The sequence below is a fragment of the Equus przewalskii genome, chromosome 13 (assembly GCF_037783145.1).
Source record: "Equus przewalskii isolate Varuska chromosome 13, EquPr2, whole genome shotgun sequence".
Classification (NCBI taxonomy): domain Eukaryota; kingdom Metazoa; phylum Chordata; class Mammalia; order Perissodactyla; family Equidae; genus Equus; species Equus przewalskii.
This window is the reverse complement of record NC_091843.1, coordinates 76,474,642-76,493,894: the sequence shown is the minus strand read 5'-3', so window position 1 is coordinate 76,493,894 and position 19,253 is coordinate 76,474,642. Positions and strand designations below refer to the sequence as shown.

General features: G+C 36.7%; 1 protein-coding gene across 4 annotated transcripts in view; it reads left to right on the top strand.

Annotated features, from left to right (window-relative positions):
* POLR3G (RNA polymerase III subunit G) overlaps nt 1-19,253 on the top strand; it is a 42,361-nt gene that overhangs the window by 16,995 nt on the left and 6,113 nt on the right. For 2 of the 4 annotated variants that reach the window (XM_008541038.2, XM_008539622.2), the window contains exons 4-7: nt 1,718-1,774; nt 3,569-3,619; nt 11,128-11,210; nt 15,380-15,526. In XM_008541038.2, the coding sequence (XP_008539260.1) occupies nt 1,718-1,774; nt 3,569-3,619; nt 11,128-11,210; nt 15,380-15,526 (338 nt within the window). The remainder of the gene's footprint in view (nt 1-1,717; nt 1,775-3,568; nt 3,620-11,127; nt 11,211-15,379; nt 15,527-19,253) is intronic. The other 2 variants (XM_070569695.1, XM_008540366.2) reach the window with 1 other exon arrangement.

Here is a 19,253-nt window from a genome sequence, read left to right as displayed (position 1 = left end):
CATGAGTAATGCTGCTATGAACATTTACATGCACATTTTTCTGTGGACATGTGTCATTTCTGTTTGGTATATATCTTGGGTCATATGGTAACTCTGTTTAACACTTTGAGGAACTGGCAAACTGTTTTCCAAAATGGTTGCACCATTTTATGTTACCAACAGTCTATCAGGGTTCCAGTTTCTCCACATCTTTGTCAACACTTGTTATTGTCTTTTTGGTTGTAGCTGTCCTACTGGGTATAAAATGATATCTCATTGTGCTTTTGAATTGAATTTCCCTAATGACTAATGATGTTGAGCATCTTATCATGTGCTTTTTGTCCATGGGTATCTTTGTTGGACAAATGTCTATTCAAATCGTTTCCCTCTTTTTTTATCCCCAGTAATTTTATTGAGATCATAATGATTTATAATATTGTGCAATTTCAGGTGTACATTATTACTTGCCTCTTTTTAGTTGGCTTCTGGTAGTTGGTTCTCAATACCTCTTATTCTGTAAATTATTTGAAAGTAACCTAAAAATATAAAAAATGGTTTGTTGGACTGAGATAATAAGTGGTAATAGCTGTTTTTCTTGATATACTGAGGGTTAAATATTTTTAAAATATGGAATCTGTTTTAGAGAAAATTTTTAAATGCAAATGCTGGGAATCTCTCATTTATGCTGACTTCTCTTAACAGATGAAAAACTTGAGAGCAAGGTTGAAGTTAAACAGTTAAATACCTAGAAAAGCCTGGTTTCTTGGTCTCTGATCTACTATTTATTTTGGTTATTTTTATCTAACACCATGGTCTCAGTATTATTTGGAAGCATTTCCTTAACGTGGAAGAAAAATCAGTATATATTTGGGCCTTGATTTTTATATTTTCATCTTTTGTATCACCTTCCCTTTTTCATGGCTATACTCCCAAATCACTTTTTATTTTGAACCATGGTTTTAAGCTGTTGCATGATGGTGTTGCTTGCCAACTTGTGTGGTCGGGAAAGGGTTTGGGCCCTCATTGAGGGAGTTTCTTGTGGCAAAGTGGGCAAAGCAGAAGCAAGAGCCACAGTGTTACCTCTCCCATTTTTGGCAAGCTCAGAAGGTCCGTCCCTGCCGAGTTCTCAGTAGTTGCATGGAAAGCTTGCAGCTTCCTGATCACACCCCATCAAGTCCAACCTTGCCTACTCCTGGCCTTTTCCCCATTCCCCTCCCCAGTGGACTGTGAAAAGTAGCTCATTGAGAAGCATAGCTGAATGTGTGTGTTAAGCACCAGCAGTGAGCAAACAGCCCTCCATCCCCGCTTAGATACTTAACACATCCCAGTTACACAGGTTTAAAGATTGGGAGCTGGAGGCCATTGTCACAAGAAGAAATAAAAGATGCTGAGAAGACTTCCCTGTCCTTTTATGTAAATGGCTTCCTGACCTGGCTCTGGGCTTTTGTGAATATTCTCAGAGGTGAGTCAGGTTGACTAATTCTAAGAACCATCATCAGAGTTTAGGTCTCCGCTCACCCCGCCGTTCATACCCAGCTGTGGCTTCCACTTCCTCGAACGTGTAATGCTCACTGAACTTTTCCATGTGTGTTCAGGAACACACTATGTACGAATGTAGGAGACTCGCTATATGTGAAGTCAAAGGTGTTTGGGGTTTTCAATTATTGTAAAAGAATGGCTTAAATTCAGGTTTCATTCTTGATTTTTTTCTAATGAACGCTTTTTTCTTTTTTTCTAGATATTGAAAGATATAGTAAAAGATATATGAAGGTGTACAAAGAAGAGTGGATACCAGGTAATTAGAAAACAGAAAATGTTAAAATAATTTTTAAAGCCTACCTCCCTATCGCATATTTTTTTAGGACAAATTTTCTATATTCACCATAGGAAAATAGAGTCTGGCTCTTTTCCCGTAATTGATTAGTAACACATATCTCTTGAAAACTAAGATGAAAAGATTTTTATACTGTTAGAAGGAGGAGTTGAAGTGTTTTTGTGGAAGTTCTTAAAATGGATTTTTTATAAAAGAGGATCTGCCAAACCTATTTGGATTTTCCATTTTCATTTTCGACAATCTCAATTTTAATCTGTGCTACCAGTACACACTTCTGTGCTCCTGTGTGATTAGATAGCTTTTGAGGAGAAAACAATTTTTTAAGCCAAGCTAATGGGTCTTCTTTTCTTTCAAGCAGACATAGACGGTTTTTAGTTGTTAAGATGCCTTCTCAACAGAACCACACCTAAGAGAGGCTTTTTTTCACCGTTCACAAATTTGCCTTTGACACAGACAAGGTGGAAGGGGCTGGAGAGATCTCATCCAGCTCATTCATTTTGCAGATAAAAAACAGTTGCCCTAGAAATGAAGTGACCTGTTGGGGCGACTTGGACAGCACTACTAGAACCCAGGTCTCCTCGTTTTAGCTCACTTGCCTTTGACATCCTGTCCTTTTATAGAAACTGCCTTTATGTAAAAACAAAAACAGCATTTACAGGATTATTGCTTTCACGGGTTATAGTGCTCTTTTCAGTGTCGATGGTTGATAAGGTTCTGTCCCCTCTCTCCTGGATCTATCGTTTCTTCCGCTTCTTAAATATTCATTCCTAAAAGATTTTCTTTATATACTTTCTTATGATCATCTATGAGTCACTTAGAAAAACAAATATATTCAAAGCAAAATTTATTAGTTCAGGTAAAATAGCTTAAGATATGAATGTTTTTTACAGAATGCACTGAGATATTTTTATCAGCAGGCAGTATTTTTTTAATTCATTTTTATGTTGCTTCATTTTTCTGATTAACTCTATGCTTAAAAATTAGAAGAACGTGACAAATTAGAGGAATTGTTTAACAAAATCATTTATTGGAGGGAATTTACTTTTCCATAGGTATTTGTATTTTTAATTTTAAAGTTTTCAGATAATTATTAAAATTGTTTATTTAATTTTGCATCTCTTGGGATTGTAGTCACATTAACTTTTGGGGAAAAAATCCTTTATTACATAAGAAATACATATCAACTACAGAAAACTTTAAAAATATAGAGTAGTTAAATAGTAGATAAGTAATACTTAAGAAAAACAGCTGTAATCCCAACACCCACAAAGAATTACTGTAATATTTTCTTCCCAATCTAGAGCTTTCTCTGAACAAATACTATATATAAAAAGATTTGTATGTTAGGTTTATTCTTTTAAATGGGATTCTATATATATATTGTTTTAGAAACTTTTTATTTAATAATGTCATGAATAAATTCATGTCCATAAATATTTTTCTATATCATTATTCTTGTTAAAAAAATTTCTGTATTTAAAATTTATTACATAAATTAAATTATATAGCTATTAAAAGAATGTTGTAGAAATTTTATGGCACTATTTCAAAGCTATTTTAATGAATTTTTTTCCTCATAGGAGAAAACGTATCACTGTTATGTTTTGATTCCTAGGCTAAATCTGTGTAGTCAGATACTAAGAAATTTTACTTTTTCTGCATGAGCAACTGTCGTGTGCTTTAAATAGTTATGTCCAGTGCCACTAATTCCTAGAAGAAAGTGAAATTTTTGTATTTCTTCTTTTGCACACCCAGATTGGAGAAGACTCCCAAGAGAGATGATGCCAACAAAAAAATGCAAAAAAGGTATGCTGAGTAATATAATAATAATCCAGGTGGGAAAAGGTTATTGCTTAAATTCTATCTAATATGGAATTGTCAACATGAAGTTACACTCAATGTTCTGAATACTTTTTCTTGAAATGTGTTTGGCATTTTGGTTATTTTGGTAAAGCATTTTGTTATTGACTTTCTGGTTTGTTTTGTTTGTTTTTGTTTGTTTAGTTGTTTTTTGTTTTTTGTTTTTGTTTTTTTTGAGGAAGATTAGCCCTGAGCTAACTACTGCCAATCCTCCTCTTTTTGCTGAGGAAGCCTGGCCCTGAGCTGACATCCGTGCCCACCTTCCTCTACTTTATATGTGCGACGCCTACCAGAGCATGGTGTGCCAAGCGGTGCCATGTCCACACCCGGGATCCAAACTGGCAAACCCCGGGCCACTGAGAAGCAGAACGTGTGAACTTAACCGCTGTGCCACCGGGCCGGCCCCTGTTTTTCTTTATTTATGGAATTTTGATGTGCTGGGAAAGACTTTTGAATTACACAGACATTTTCATTTGTATATTTGACATTTTTTGGATGGTTATACTGGCTGTATTTTAAGTTTTTAACTAAAACATTTGGAACTGGTGAAATTTGGGAACTGGTAGAATAGAACTTTATACTGTACATAAAATACCAAAGTGAAAGTTTCCATGGTGGTGTTCTTTCATAATTCCACTGAGTAAATAGTTGCTAAGTCTCCACTGTTGCCAGACACTGTGCTCAGAGGAATAAAACAGCGAGCAAAGTGGGAATAATCCTTGACCTCGTGGAGTTTACAGTCAAGTGGAGCAAGAACATTAAACAAAAACACACTGTCCTCATTGGGAGGTCAGGGTCGGGTTATTTAAGGAAAATGGAACTGGAGTCCAGATTGAAGGAAGAGTAGGAGTTTACTAAGATGAGACTGGAGGAGGGACACTGGAGAAAGACCAGGTTTATGAAGGAAAAATCATGAGTTCAGTTCAAAGATAGTACTTAAGGTTCCTTTGAGATTTATAAGTAGAAATGTTGAATATGCTGTTGGATACAGAGGGATGGAGCTCAAAATAGAGATGGTAGTCATCAACATAGATATTATAATTGAGACTGTGAGAAAAGATGAGCTTGTCCAGGGTGAAATTAGAGAAGTAGAAGAATGAGGGCCTAACCCTGAGCTTGGAGGAATGCCCAAATTTAATGGGCCGGTGGAGGAAATTGAATCAGCAAAGAAAAGAGATGGAAAGAGAGAGGAGGAGGAGAACCAGAACAGAGTGGAGTCACAGAAGCGAGAGTGTACAGAAGTGAAGAGTATTTCAGAAGGTGGTCAACAATGTGAAAGGAGGTTAAACAATGCTGCCGAGAGGTCAAGCAAGACAAAGATTGGAAAATGTAACGTAAACTAATTTTTGACATGTCTATCATTGTTGACCTCAGTGGGAGCTTTTTAAAAGATTTGTAGAGGTGGAATCCAGAGTGGAATGGGTTACACAGTAAATGGGAGTTTAGGAAATGGAGACAGCTAGCACAGATGAGTCTTTGGAGAATCTTGCTACAAAGAATGAAGGGAGAAAAAGGAAGATAGCCAAAGAGATTAAGAACAATGGGGTTAGCAACTAAGAGAAGAGAAGAAATCCCCCCCATCTCCCTCTTATTTTGTTCAGGCCTTGTTTTGTTTGTTTTTTTTAATAGACTTTATTTTTTTAGAGCAATTTTACATTCACAGCAAAATTGAGCAGAAAGTACAGAGATTTCTCATACATTCCCTGCCCTCCCCTACATGCATAGCCTCCCTCTTTGTTAGCATCCCCCACCAGAGTGGTACCTTGGTTACAATCATTGAACGTACATTGATGCACCCTTATTATGCAGAGTCCAAACCTCAGGGCTCACTCTTTCTGTGGTACCTTCTGTGGGTTTTGACAAATGTATAATGACATGTATCCACCATTACAGTGTAGTACAGAGTAGTTTCACTGCCCTAAAAATCCTCTGTGTTCTGCCTACTTATCCCTTCCTCCTCCTAACCCCTGGCAACCACTAATCTTTTTTCTGACTCCATAGTTTTGCCTTTTCCAGAATGTCTTAGAGTTGGAATCATACAGTATGTAGGCTTTTCAGATTAGCTTCTTTCACTTAGTAATATGCATTTAAGTTTCCTTCACAACTTTACATGGCTTGGTAGCTCATTTCTTTTTAGCATTGAATTATATTCCATTGTCTAGATGTACCACAATTCATCTGTTCACTTACTGAAGGACATCTTGGTTGCTTCCAAGTTTTGGCAATTATGGATAAAGCTGCTATAAACATCTGTTTTTGTGTAGACATAAGTTTCCAACTCCTGTAAGTAAATACCAAGAAGCATAAATGCTGGATTGTATGGTAAGAGTATGTTTAGTTTTGTAAGAAACCACCAAACTGTCTTCCAAAGTGACTACCATTTTGCATTGCCACCAGCAATGAATGAGAGGTCCTGTTGCTCCATATCCTTGTCAACATTTGGTGTCGTGAGTGTTCTGGATTTGAACCATAGAATAGGTGTATAGTGGTATCTTGTTTTAATTTGCATTTCCCTGATGACAAATGATGTGGAGCATCTATTTATATGCTCACTTGCCAGTAGTATATCTTGTTTGACAAGATGTCTGTTAAGATCTTTGGCTCATTTTTTAATTAGATTTTTTGTGTTCTTATTGTTGAGTTTTAAGAGTTCTTTGTATATTTTGGATAACAGTCTATAGGGAAAACACACTCCTGCTGTGTGTTTCTCCTTTGCTTTCATACTACTGCCACATTCACAACAGTTCTGACGCCAGATGTGTGGAGTATTTTTTTCCCGCATCAAGCAATTCTCTCCACCACCAGCTGGGTGTCTTACAATTCAATTCAGTTCTGACATTAACCAGAATTGGCACAGGTCCCTCAGGTTAAGGACTTAGTCCCATGAGACTGGTCCCCACTTCAGATGCCAATCATGAGTAGTAGGTCTCCAACAAACTTCTATCTTCCTCAGCAAAAAGAGGAGGTTTGGCAGCAGTTAGCTCAGGGCTAATCTCCCTAAAAAGAAAAAAACTTCTGTCTGACTTGGCTGCAAATTGGAAGTTCCTGTGACCCCACCCACCCTGCCAGGATTTGACTTGCGAGAACAGTTTGCTAGAACTCAAGGAAACACTTACTTAGGTTCACCAATTTATTATGTAATAAACCATATGATAAAGGATACAAATAAACAGTCATATAAGGTGATACATAGGGCGAAGTCCAAATGAGTCCCCAGCACAGGAACTTATGTCTCCATGGTGTTGGGATGCGCCCCCTTCCCAGTATATGGATGTTCACCAACCTGGAAACTCACTGAACCCCGTACTTTTAGAATTTTTATGGAGGCTTCATCACATAGGCATGATCAATCATTAACTCAATTTCCAGCCCCTCTCCCATTTTCCAGGGGATGGGAGATGGGGCTGAAAGTTCCAGACTTCTAATCATGGCTTGATCTACCTGGTGACCAGCCCTTATCCTGAAGCTATGCAGGAACCCACCAAGAGTTTCCTCCTTAGAACAAAAGATACTTCTGTCACCCAGTAAATTCCAAGGGGTTTAGGAACTCTGTCAAAGGGTCAAAGACAAAATATTAGCACAAAAGATGCTCCTAGTGCCTTTATCATTTAGGAAATCAGAAAAGTTTGAAGAATTCTGTGCCAGCACCCAGGAGCGGAGGCCAGTATATATTTTTTTCTATTATTGCACACAGTCCTTGATCACATATGTCTTTTGAAAATATTTTCTCCCGGTCTCTGGCTTGTTTTCTCGTTCTCTTGACACTGTCTTTCACAGAACAGATATTTTTAATTTTAATGAAGTCAATTCTTTCTTATCAATTCTTTCTATCATGGATTGTGCCTTTGGTGTTGCATCTAAAAAGTCATCACCAAACGCAAGGTCATCTAGATTTTCTCCTGTTGTCTTTTAGGAGTTTTATAGTTTTGTGTTTTACGTTTAGGTCTGTGATCTATTGAGTTATTTTTTGTGAGGGGTGTAATGTCTGTCTGAATCCATTTTTCTGTATGTGAAAGTCCCATTATTTCAGCACCACTTGTTGAAAAGACTCTTTTCTTCATTGTATTTCCTTTGCTCCCTTTTTTATATTTTTGTGGGTCTTTTCTGGGCTCTCTATTCTTTCACCTATACCGCACTGTCTTGATTACTGTGGCTGTATAGTATGTTTTAAAGTTGAGTGATGTCCATCCTCCAACTTTGTTCTTTCTTTCAATATTGTGTGGGCTATTCTAGGTCTTTTGCCTCTGCCTATTAACGTTAGAATCAGTTTTTCAGTATCTGCAAAGTAACATACTAGGATTTTGATTGAGATGGCATGGAATCTATAGATCAAGTTAGGAAGAACTGATGTCTTGACAATATTGAGTCTTCCTATACGTGAACTTGGAATATCTTTCCATTTATTTGGTTCTTTGATTTCATTCATCAGTTTTATAGTTTTCCTCATATAGATTGTGTACATATTTTATTAGATTTATGTCTAAGTATTTCATTTGGGAGGTGCTCATGTAAATGGTATTATGTTTTTAATTCAAATTCCACTTGTTCATCGTTGGTATATAGGAAAGCGCTTGACTTTTGTGTGTTAACCTTGTATCCTGTAATCTTTCTATAATTGCTTATTGGTTCCAGGGGTTTTTTGAGAGATTCTTTCAGATTTTCTGTACAGATGATCATGTCACCTACAAACAAAGACAGTTTTGTTTCTTCCCTTAGAATCTGTGTACCTTTTATATCCTTTTTTTTATATTACTGCATTAGCTAGGGCTTCCTATACGATGTTGAAAAGCAGTTGCAAGGGGTAACTTTCTTGCCTTGTTCCTGATCTTAGTGGGAAAGTGTCAAATTTTTCACCATTAGGTATGATGTAACTATAGGGTTTTTTTGGTAGATATTCTTTATCAAGTCAAAGAAGTTCCCCTCTATTCTTAGTTTACTAAGAGTTTCTATCATGAGTGGCTGTTTGATTTCGTCAGATGTTTTTTCTGCATCTATTGATAAGATCATGTGATTTTTCTTCTCTCGCCTGTTAATGTGATGGATTACGTTAGTTGATTTTGGAATGTTGAACCAGCCTTACATACCTGGCATAAATCCCAGTTGGTCGTGGTGTATAATTCTTTCTGTGCATTGTTGGATTGAACTTGAGAACATTTTGTTGAGGATTTTTTGCATCTGTATTCATGAACGACATCAGTCTTTAGTTTTCTTTTGCGGAATATTTGTCTGGTTTTGGTATTATGGTACTGCTGTCCTCATAGAATGAGTTACGAAGTCATTCTGTCTTCTGAAAGATATTCTCCCCTTTTTAACAGCTTATTGTGGTAGAATTGACAGAATAAAATGCACATATTTTAAATATACAATTTGGTAAGTTTTGACGTATGTCTTTAAAGTGGAAGTATTTTTGTTTTATTTCAAACCTACAATATATAAGAATATTCAGCTCGATTGTGTACAGAGTATTATAAGATATAATACTATATCTGCTGTCCCCTTTATACTCTTGAGTTTTATTGGGCAAATATGTTATTTTCACAATAAAATAACGTGTATGAATGATACTGGTCATGTTTTAATGGGTCGCAAATTAGAGGTCAGCTTTAGGAGAGCTGAAAAGAATGATTTGGAAGAATTAGTTTTTCAAATACATCCCTGCTGATGACACATGCCTGGAGTCTCAGATACACATTGATCATCAGTAAAGGCTTCCAGTGCACCAGGACTTCCATTTGTTAAAAAACCAAACAACAACAATAAATCTTTTTCCATTCTCCTCTAATATTTTTTATTGCTTATTGTGTAATTTTTGTGCTTTATTCTTGGTAAGCTTATATTCTATTTTATTAAAATGGCCTCCACTGATTTACGCCAAAGTAAACAATATCAAAAGAGCCAACGGCTGAGAAAGTTTGTTTCTTGAAGAACCAGCTACTGGCAGGTATTGAAAGAAACAAAAAAATTCAAATATATGCATATATTTGGCCAAGATGGAAAAAAAAATCATGTTAATGTTTTGGGGTTAAAACAATCTTTTAAGAAATTTTGGTAGTTTGACAGTTCTCTCCCAGTTAAACATATAAAGATTAGGCATTATATAAAACCAGAATGATACATAGTGAAAAATACTGAGTGGACTTGAATATGCAACTGACTTTTTTGGTTAAGAGTGTAGTAATTTTTAATAAGTTTATTTACCTGACCGTGTTCGATAATATCCATTTAACAGACTTATGTGATATGAAATTTAAATAATTTGATAAAAGCTTCTTAGAGGAAAACATTCATGATGTGAGTAAATTACATTCTTAGCTAATGTTTTCTGGCATCAATGTTATAATATATATTGAGATCTTGTTCATATATGATACTGTATTTTATGTCCTACAGTTCAAATTAAACAGTCTTTGCCCTCAAGGGGGCCAGAGAAAGTTACCCATCATTAAATCTAACTATTACTTTTGTTTGAGCAAAACCTCACTAATGGATGTGTTTGGGAGTTCTGAGCTCAGTGACTCCCTGAGGGGCAATTTGGTATAACACAGTAAATTCTAATTCCATCAGTTATGGGTCATCCACCACAATCTAAAAATTTTCTTCTTCTGTAGGTTAAATGTTAATCTTTAACAAAATTACATCGTTCTGAGCCATATTTTCCTCTATTACCAAGTAATTTCTAGGTATTTAGTTTGATTTGGGGAAAGAACTATAGTAATTTTTTATCACAATGGGACAATTTTATAGTATATCATAATGTTTGGGTAACTGGCAGGATCTATATGTGAAATAATTCTCTATTCTCTGCAGTTTCAGAATAGCGTCAAAATGCAATATTTTTGATATGGCTTAAAAAATTATGTATCCCAAAGCCATTAAAATGTTTTATTTATATTGCTTTGAGTTTTCAGATTCATATGATGAGTATGTTCAGTTTAACCATTTTCATCTTCGTTCCAAAGATAATGCTATATTACACTGAATATAACCTCTTTCTCATCTCTGTAACCATTGGCAAATGCGTATTTATTCTGCACTTGTTTTTTATTTTCCAAACCTGGTAAAATGGCCCTAGTTAAAATTCCTGATCAGTGCTCAGGAAGCCAGTGCAGATGATGCATTCCTGAGAGCCTTTCCGCTGGTCCTCTACTGTTGCTACCTGAGGTAACATTTCTACAATTTTGGCCCTAATGACATTAATTCATCTGGCTGCAGTCTTAGAAAATATCCTATTAAGTGATTATCATTTACTCCTCACCAGGGAAAATTGGTGAGGTGTTCAAATTGGTGAGGTGTTTTGATTGATTTTGTTTATTCTTTAAGAAAATTAATTGTCTGCAAATGATGTGCCTGTCTCGTATGCTGTACCACTGTGCCTGACAGCATATTAAAAGGCAAAGAAACTTAATACACAGTTGCTGTTATAGAAAAATATATTCACAGTAGTTTTCCTTCAGCAGGCCCCAAATCCAAAAAGGCAAAAGTTACAGGCCAAGGCACTTCGCTCACTAATCCTGCAGACGTATTGAAAAAGATCGAGGTAAGGTTTTCTTCTTACTATGAGATCAAACTGAAAAACTGTCATACCTTCTTTTGCCTTCTTCAACCTTTCCAACTTCTCTCACTTTTTAATAACGTGGATTTGGCAGAACTGAGCCCAGCACGCAGGGTAACTGGAAAGATGTGAATGTTCTTGGCTGGCAGTATGGCGGCTCCATCTTCTCTTTCTCTACTACTCACCTGTCAACTTGCCTCACCTTTTATAGCCTGCTTCCTTTTCTACTGTATCCCTCTTTTCCCCTTGCATTTGAATTATGCATGGAAAAGAAACATGTAAGAATTACATACCTAAAATGTATTTCTTTGAAAAACCTCTCATTTTTTTTTTTCCTCCTACTGTTGTATGTGTACTTTTTAATGTTTTTTTTTCTGTCTTATGTTAAGTATGGAAGATTCTATTGAGGGGAAACCATATCTTATGGAACTTATTTTTATATCTTTTTTTTGTTTTTAAAGATTGGCACCTGAGCTAACATCTGTTGCCAATCTCCTTTTCTTCTTCTTCTTCTTCTTCTCCCCAAAGCCCCCCAGTACCTAGTTGTAGATTCTAGTTGTGAGTGCCTCTGGCTGCGCTGTGTGGGACGCCGCCTCAGCACGGCCTGATGAGCAGTGCCATGCCTGTGCCCAGGATCCAAACTGGCGAAACCCCGGGCCACTGAAGCGAAGTGCTCAAACTTAACCACTTGGCCACGGGGCGGGCCCCATCTTCCTTTTTTTTAATATTTCAAGAATAAAAAGATAAAATTCAAAAGGTTAATAAACTGAAAATTTGCCTTCCCATCCCTCTTCCTAGCCATCCACTTCTCCTCCTATAGACAACCAGTGTTACCAGTTTATTATATATCCTTCCAGAAATATTTTATGCATAGCAAATACAGATTTTTTTCTTTCTCTTTTTAACGACAAAAGATAGCATATTATACTGTTTTGCATTTTCATTTTATCACTTAAAATATCTTGGAGACGGTCCATGTCAGTCTGTATAGCGTTGCCTCATTCTTTTTTTTTGGCCCTACTGTAAGAATGAACCCGTAATTTATTTAATCAGTATCCTATTGATGGACATTATGTTTCATCTAGTGTTTCGCTGTTATAAGCAATGCTGTAGTGAGTTCATGTTAAGTATGTCATTACACATATGTAGAGTAAATTGCTAGAAGTAGATTTGTTGGGTCAGTTGTTATGTGTATTGTATAATATGGATAAATATTGACAGATCACTCTGCATGGAGGTTATACCAATTTATTTCCACTATCAATGCATGTATCACCTGGCATTGATGGTGATGATGTTGTTGATGATGATGAAGATGATGATGATGGTAGCAGCTAGCACCTATTGAGAACTTATTATGTACCAGGCTCTTTGATGAGTTATTTATATACATTATGTTCTTAAGACTTCATAACAACAAAGAGAGATAGGTATTATTATTCCTTACTTACAGATGAGGAAGTCAAGGCTTTAAAACTTTACTTGCCTGGCCAAGTTGGCACAGCTACATAGTAACAGAAACTCATATTTTTGTCATGTAATTTTTTGATCAGTACTTGAGCTGGAGATAACAGGTCTGAAAATAAAGCCAGAAGGATCGTTGAAGGAATAGCAATAACTGTCAGGTTTAACTTGGTGGAATGATGGATGAGGCTGTAGAACTAGCCAGCTTGTATTGATTGAACACAGATTCTGACTGTTCTTAAAGCTTCCTGGAAAGAAGTTGCTAAGATGACATGTGCTATAAGGAAGATTGATCTAGACCTATGGATGTAGTTTCTCATCAGAACAAATTGTGTTTCCTTATTCACTACATTTAAACCCCTTTTTCAGTATACACGTTGTTAGAACTGGAAATTTTAAATCTAGAAATCCCAATGAGTGAACGGTTTTAATAGAGCAAGATTAACTTCCAGATGACCCTGTTATTCATTTCTTCTGCATAAGCAGTTGCAAGTTTTATTATAATAAAACTTCTGTGGATGGAGAGGGAGTGACATATGGTCAAATCTCGTGATTAATGTGTGAATAGTCAGAGAGCAGTTAACCAGTATTTGAGCTTTTTATTTCTGCATGACATATAAGAGGCTCTTTCTATAGGTGGCCATATAGTATTTAAGCTAGACCTGTTCCCTGCCCATAAATTACCCGTTTTCAAAGTTTTCACATTGTATTATTCACATTATTCTTAAAACAAATCTGTAAAGTAATAGGGGTAGTTAAGTCTCACAGAAGAGAAAATGGAGACTACTAAGTGGATGAACCAAACTGGTAGCTTACTGCAAAGGATGAAGTAATGAGACAATGCGTGTGGCTCTGAGACCATTTTTTTTTAATTGCATAAATCTGCTATTTGTTAACCTATTGAGGAATTTTATGGGTTTGATTTAGATCTATGTGGTAGAAATAAAGTCGAAGTTATTTATTTAAAGATGTTTGAGGTGGCAATAATGGAATTGAAGATTTCCTAGTCCCTGCATGGCACTGAATGAATTCTGTATTTTAAAAATATTTTTAGAAACTGATTTAAATAATTCTGTTGCTAATTATGAAATAATAGCTAATAATTAGAATGATTTTTCAGATATAGTGTATACCTTGTAAAGGTTAAATAAATATAGCATTACAATTCCTTTTTAACTACGCAAACTTATGGGTTGTAGTCCTTTTTACTAGGGTTTGATTAAAATAGAAAAGAAAACATTCCATATGTTAATTAATGTTAACATAACATTGTGTGTATTTGTGTGTATTTACAGACACTTTCAAAGATCTATAAACACTATTTTGTTTACTTGCAGTTTTCCAAAGGGATTTCCAGTTGGAAAAATTGCACATATTATATTATAGAAATAACTCATTTAAGGCAACATGGGTCAGGATGAAGATAAATGATCTTATGTTTGTTGCCTTGGTCTTACTTGTTCTGCCCGAGTGGGGTGAGGTGACGGGAAAGGTGATTAGAAATTGAGTCTATCTGATGTAGTCTTTCTATTGCCTTTGATTTCCTTAAATTCAAATTTGAATGTAATTTAAGGGATTTTTAAAAATAAATATTTAAAAACCAATAAAGGAATAGCTAAGTTGTAGTCACTTCAAATATAAAATATGTTTGCTCTCTGTATGTAATCTACAAAGCAAATATCTTATAATAGGATGGAGTATTTGCAGATTTATGAAGTAGTGTTCTGACTACTGTTTAAGAATAATCAATCACATCTTAGCTAAAATGATATTATGCCTTAATTTTGAGTATTAATATGTGAAATTAATGCTATACTCACATCCTAGAAAACTTGTGAAATTCCCTCACTTGTACAAATTTAGCATAGAACATTTTAGTGAACAGATAGCAACAGTAATGAAAACAGGCCACTTTTTATCAAGTGGGAAAAATTGGTAGTCATAATGGAAATATAAAAATGTAATTTTAAAGTTAAATTTGTGTGTTATGAGAAGGTAGCATGGTAATTTTAAGGGTGGATAAGCAGACCCACAGGCAACCAGACTAACTCTGCATCTCTCCTGTGCCTTCACTCTTAGAGTTGCTAATAAGTGCTACTGTTGACTGTGATTTGAGTTTTAATCTTTTCCTCAATCTACCAGATACATTAAGAAGCAAAAATCCCTGGAAATAGAAAGTAAATAATGAAGAAGAACAGAGATAAAAACATGGATAATCTGCAAATAGGATAATTCACCTCAAGATGACTTGATATTGTTTTAAATGATTTTACTTATAAACTAAAACATAGGCATTTTGAAATGTTACCATTATATTCTCTTTTCTCCTTTCATGTTAGAAGGAAAACAAAATAACATACTGAAAGTTCTCTATAAACTGAATCATCTCAATATTTTAGAAGGAGGTAGGATAGAAATCATAAAAATAAAGCTTTGTGTCTTAGAGCTGATACCCAGCATTACCAGGGACCCGACTATGAAGTGATAAAATCAAAGAAAATACTAGTGTACTGATGGCAGGACAGTGAGTTCCTCCTTTTGCATTAGCTCAGTTCCCTAGTTGGTGGTCTGGAGGTGTTGGTAAGGGAGCATTAGAAAGAGGTGATAGGTAACTGTGTTCTCTTCAGGCTGGGCAGGGAGGTCAAAGTCTAGTGGTTTCCATTTAAATTAATAAAGTTCATTTATACCAGGAACTGGAAAAGAGAGGTGATGGTGAAAAATCAGATGAAGAAAATGAAGAAAAAGAAGGAAGCAAAGAGAAAAGTAAAGAAGGCGATGATGATGAGGAAGATGATGCTGCAGAACAAGAGGAATATGATGAAGAAGAGCAGGAAGAGGTAATGGCTGTTTGGGGAGGGTAGCAAAGTTACTGAGCTTAAGCATTGTCTAATAAGGAATCGAATATATGGTATATGATTAAAATGAACAAACAAACAAAAACTAAGTTGATGGGAACCAGGGCATCACTGTTATCACTGGCATCAATTCCTTGGTATCAAGAGAATTATTTGTAGCATTGAAATTATAATGATGCTAGATTGAACAGAGGAGTTAAAAGTAACTTGATAGGCAACTTTGGAAGTGGAAGTCCAGAAGTTAAGGAAATTGATCAGATTAGTTAAAATTTGCCTACATAAATTTTTATGTCAGCAATTAAGGTAATTAAGGGCTTAGTCATGTAGGTCTGAAGGGGAAATCCGTGCAGTATCATCTTGTTTCAAATCCCAAAGTGCTTGGGGACACTATCAGAGAACATTTATAATCCAGCCTCAAGTATCTGAGTCAGGACTCAGTGTTTTGGATTTGGGATTTCCAACTTTTAGAAACATGGTAAATTTCAAAGTAAGCTGGAGTCAGTCAAGTTTTTTTGGGGGGTGGGGGGGTGTCAGCCTGGTGGCGCAGCAGTTATTTCACATGTTCTGCTTCTCAGCGGCCTGGTATTCACCACTTTGGATCCTGGGTACAGACATGGCACTGCTTGGCAAACCATGCTGTGGTAGGCATCCCACATATAAAGTAGAGGAAGATGGGGATGGATGTCAGCTCAGGGCCAGTCTTCCTCAGCAAAAAGAGGAGGATTGGCAGTAGTTAGCTCAGGGTGAATCTTCCTCAAAAAAAAAAATCTTTTTTGCTAAGGAAGATTTGCCCTGAGCTAACATCTGTTGCCAGTCTTCCTCTATTTTGTATGTGAGCCACCACCACAGCATGGCAATTGATAGACGAGTGGTGTAGGTCCACACCTGGGAACTGAACCTGGGCCGCTGAAGCGGAGTGGGCCAAACTTAACCACTAGGCCACCAGGGCTGGTCCATTCAAGCTATTTTTGAGCAGGGCAACTTTGTTGGTCGTGGCCTCTTTGGGACTTTGTAGACACCTCATGCAGTAACTCTAGGCTGAGAGTTTCTTCTCCATTCTAATGACCCTTCTCTTCACTCCATTTCAGCTTCTCACACCATACTCTAAATCTTTTCACCTCCTGAAACTGTTCCAACTATGAAATCTTTATTATATGCTTTAATTATTTTGCATTGAATTATGGATTCCTTTGAAATTATATTGATGTGAAGGGAGAAGTGTGGATCCATTTTTATCTGTTTCCAAATGGCTAGCCAGCTGCTAATCTCATTTATTAAATAATTTGCTTTCTTCGGTCATTTGAAATTCTCCTTTATCAGCTATTAGATTCCCACATCTACTTAGATGTATTTCTGGACCCTATTCCATTGATCTATTTCTGAGCCATCACTCTGCTGTTCCAATTAATAGAAGCGTCTGGTTATTCGTTAATATTTTTAGGGCACGTTAGCTTCTTTTTCAGAATTTTCTCAAGTAGTCTTTGCTTATTCTTCCAGATAAATTTTAACTCTAAACATTTTAAAATTAAACATATCACATTTGTCTCCAACTTTCTTTCCAGATCATTCACTTTTTTATTCCTGCATGCTAACATGATTGAGGCTGCCAGACTCTGATCCTCTATTTCTACTTTATTGGTTCCTTGTTTCAATTTCCTTCCCTAAGGAGCCCAGACGCTTGCTCACCCTTCAGCTTCTTTCTTGCCATTACTCTTGTCTCTTGTCCTCCCAGCACACACTCTAGACCAAAGTAACCTTTGATCAATTCAACTCTCTCTCCCTTTTCTCCTCCAGACCTGTTTATTGAGCTTTTCTGAGGAATCACAGAAACTCATGCCACTAAAGTAAGACTAGCTCCGTTTTGCTGGCTGACACATTTTCTGTGTTTCTCTTGTCGTGTCTCTACAGTAATTAATTTGCATCATCTTCTTTCTTCTTAATCTCTTTCCTTGACTACTTTTTCTTTCACTCTTAGTAGATAGTAGCACCTGCTTACAGAAAATGAAGCCATCAAGAGGAAACTCCCTTAATTTCATGTCTTCTGCCTTCAAACTAAATATCCTACCTCCTCCTCTTTTTTGTCAATGGGAGAAATGTCCTTCATTCTATTTGGGGCTAATTGTCATGCCCTTTTTAGGGACCATAATCCTCATGTCATTTCCTTTCGACATTTTCAACTTCTTTTCCTACTCCTCTCTTCCATTCATGCATTAAAACATGTTCGTCTCTCATTGTAGAATATGTTCAACACATTCCCTCTCCAACTCTTGTTCTATCTCTTGGAAAGCTCTTTAGCTGTTATCACTTGCTCCCACCCTCCCTCCATTTATCTCTTTTTAATCTGATTTCCACTTACATGCTATTGAAATTATTGCCATCAAGTTCACTAATACATAAATTTTAGTCCATGTTTCACTTGGCTTTTCTGCAACATTTTATACTGCTGACAGCTCATTATTAAAATATTATTTCCTTGGGGCCGGCTCCGTGGCTGAGTGGTTAAGTTCGCGCGCTCCGCTGCGGTGGCCCAGGATTCGGATTCTGGGCATGGACATGGCACCGCTCGTCAGGCCACGTTGAGGCGGCGTCCCACATCCCACAGCTAGAAGGACCTGCAACTAAGATATACAACTATGTACAGGGGGGGTTTAGGGACATAAAGCAGGAAAAACAAAAAAGATTGGCAACAGTCGTTAGCCCAGGGGCCAATCTTTAAAAAAAAATAAAATAAAATAAAATATTATTTCCTTTATTTAAATTCAACAATTTAAGGCAATTTCAGGCATCTGCTACATGCCAGGCATTGTGCTGGACAAACACGGTTGCTTCCCTTGGTTTTTGTGACACAGTACTTGTTTTTTTCCTACTTCTGGTACCTTTTCATGGTCTCTGAGTTCTCTTCTTTCTAGTCTTTAAATGTCAGTATTCTTCAGAGTTCTTCCCTTGGACTTCTTTTTCTATCTACAGTCTCCATGACTGATTGTATCCTGATCCAAAGTTTCAGTTACCCTATATATACTTATGTCCCCTCGATTCATTTTCATCCAGCCTATAGTAGTTGCACATGGCTTGTATGCTTGGAGTTACACTAGGCAAGGGGAATGTCAAGATAAGATGCAGTTCTCCCCTCAAGGTTATTGGTCTAGTGGGGAAGCATGCAAGAAAGGAGACAGTTATAATACACTTATGACATCTGAAGAGTTAATCAGATCAGATCTGGATGAGAAATGGGGTGGAGGAGACTTGCAGATAAAGGAAAGACTATGGAGAAGGCTTGCAGATGATGAGAGTGTGGCGTAATAGTATAATTGGCCAGGTAAGTCAATGTGGCTGGTCCAGAGAGTGTAAGTGTGGGTAGGTGGAGAGATGAAGCTGAAGAGATGAATGAGGGGTCTTGAATGACAGGCTGAGAAATATGCCTTTATCCTGAGTGCTGTGGAGCCACTGGAGGGTTTTCAGCAGTGGAGTAGTAATCCTATTTGTATTTTAGAAAGCTCAGTTGCTGGGATTGGAAGGAGCCAAGGTTGGATCATGTTTGAAAGCTTGTTGCTACAGACCAGTGGTTCTCAACTGGTGGTGATTTTGCCCTCCCAGGGATATTTGGTAATGTCTGGAGACATTTTTGGCTGTCACAACTGGCCTTGAGGGGGTGGCATGCTACTAGCTTCAAGTGGGTAGTGGTGAGTTTTCTAGACAAGACTGCCTTTTG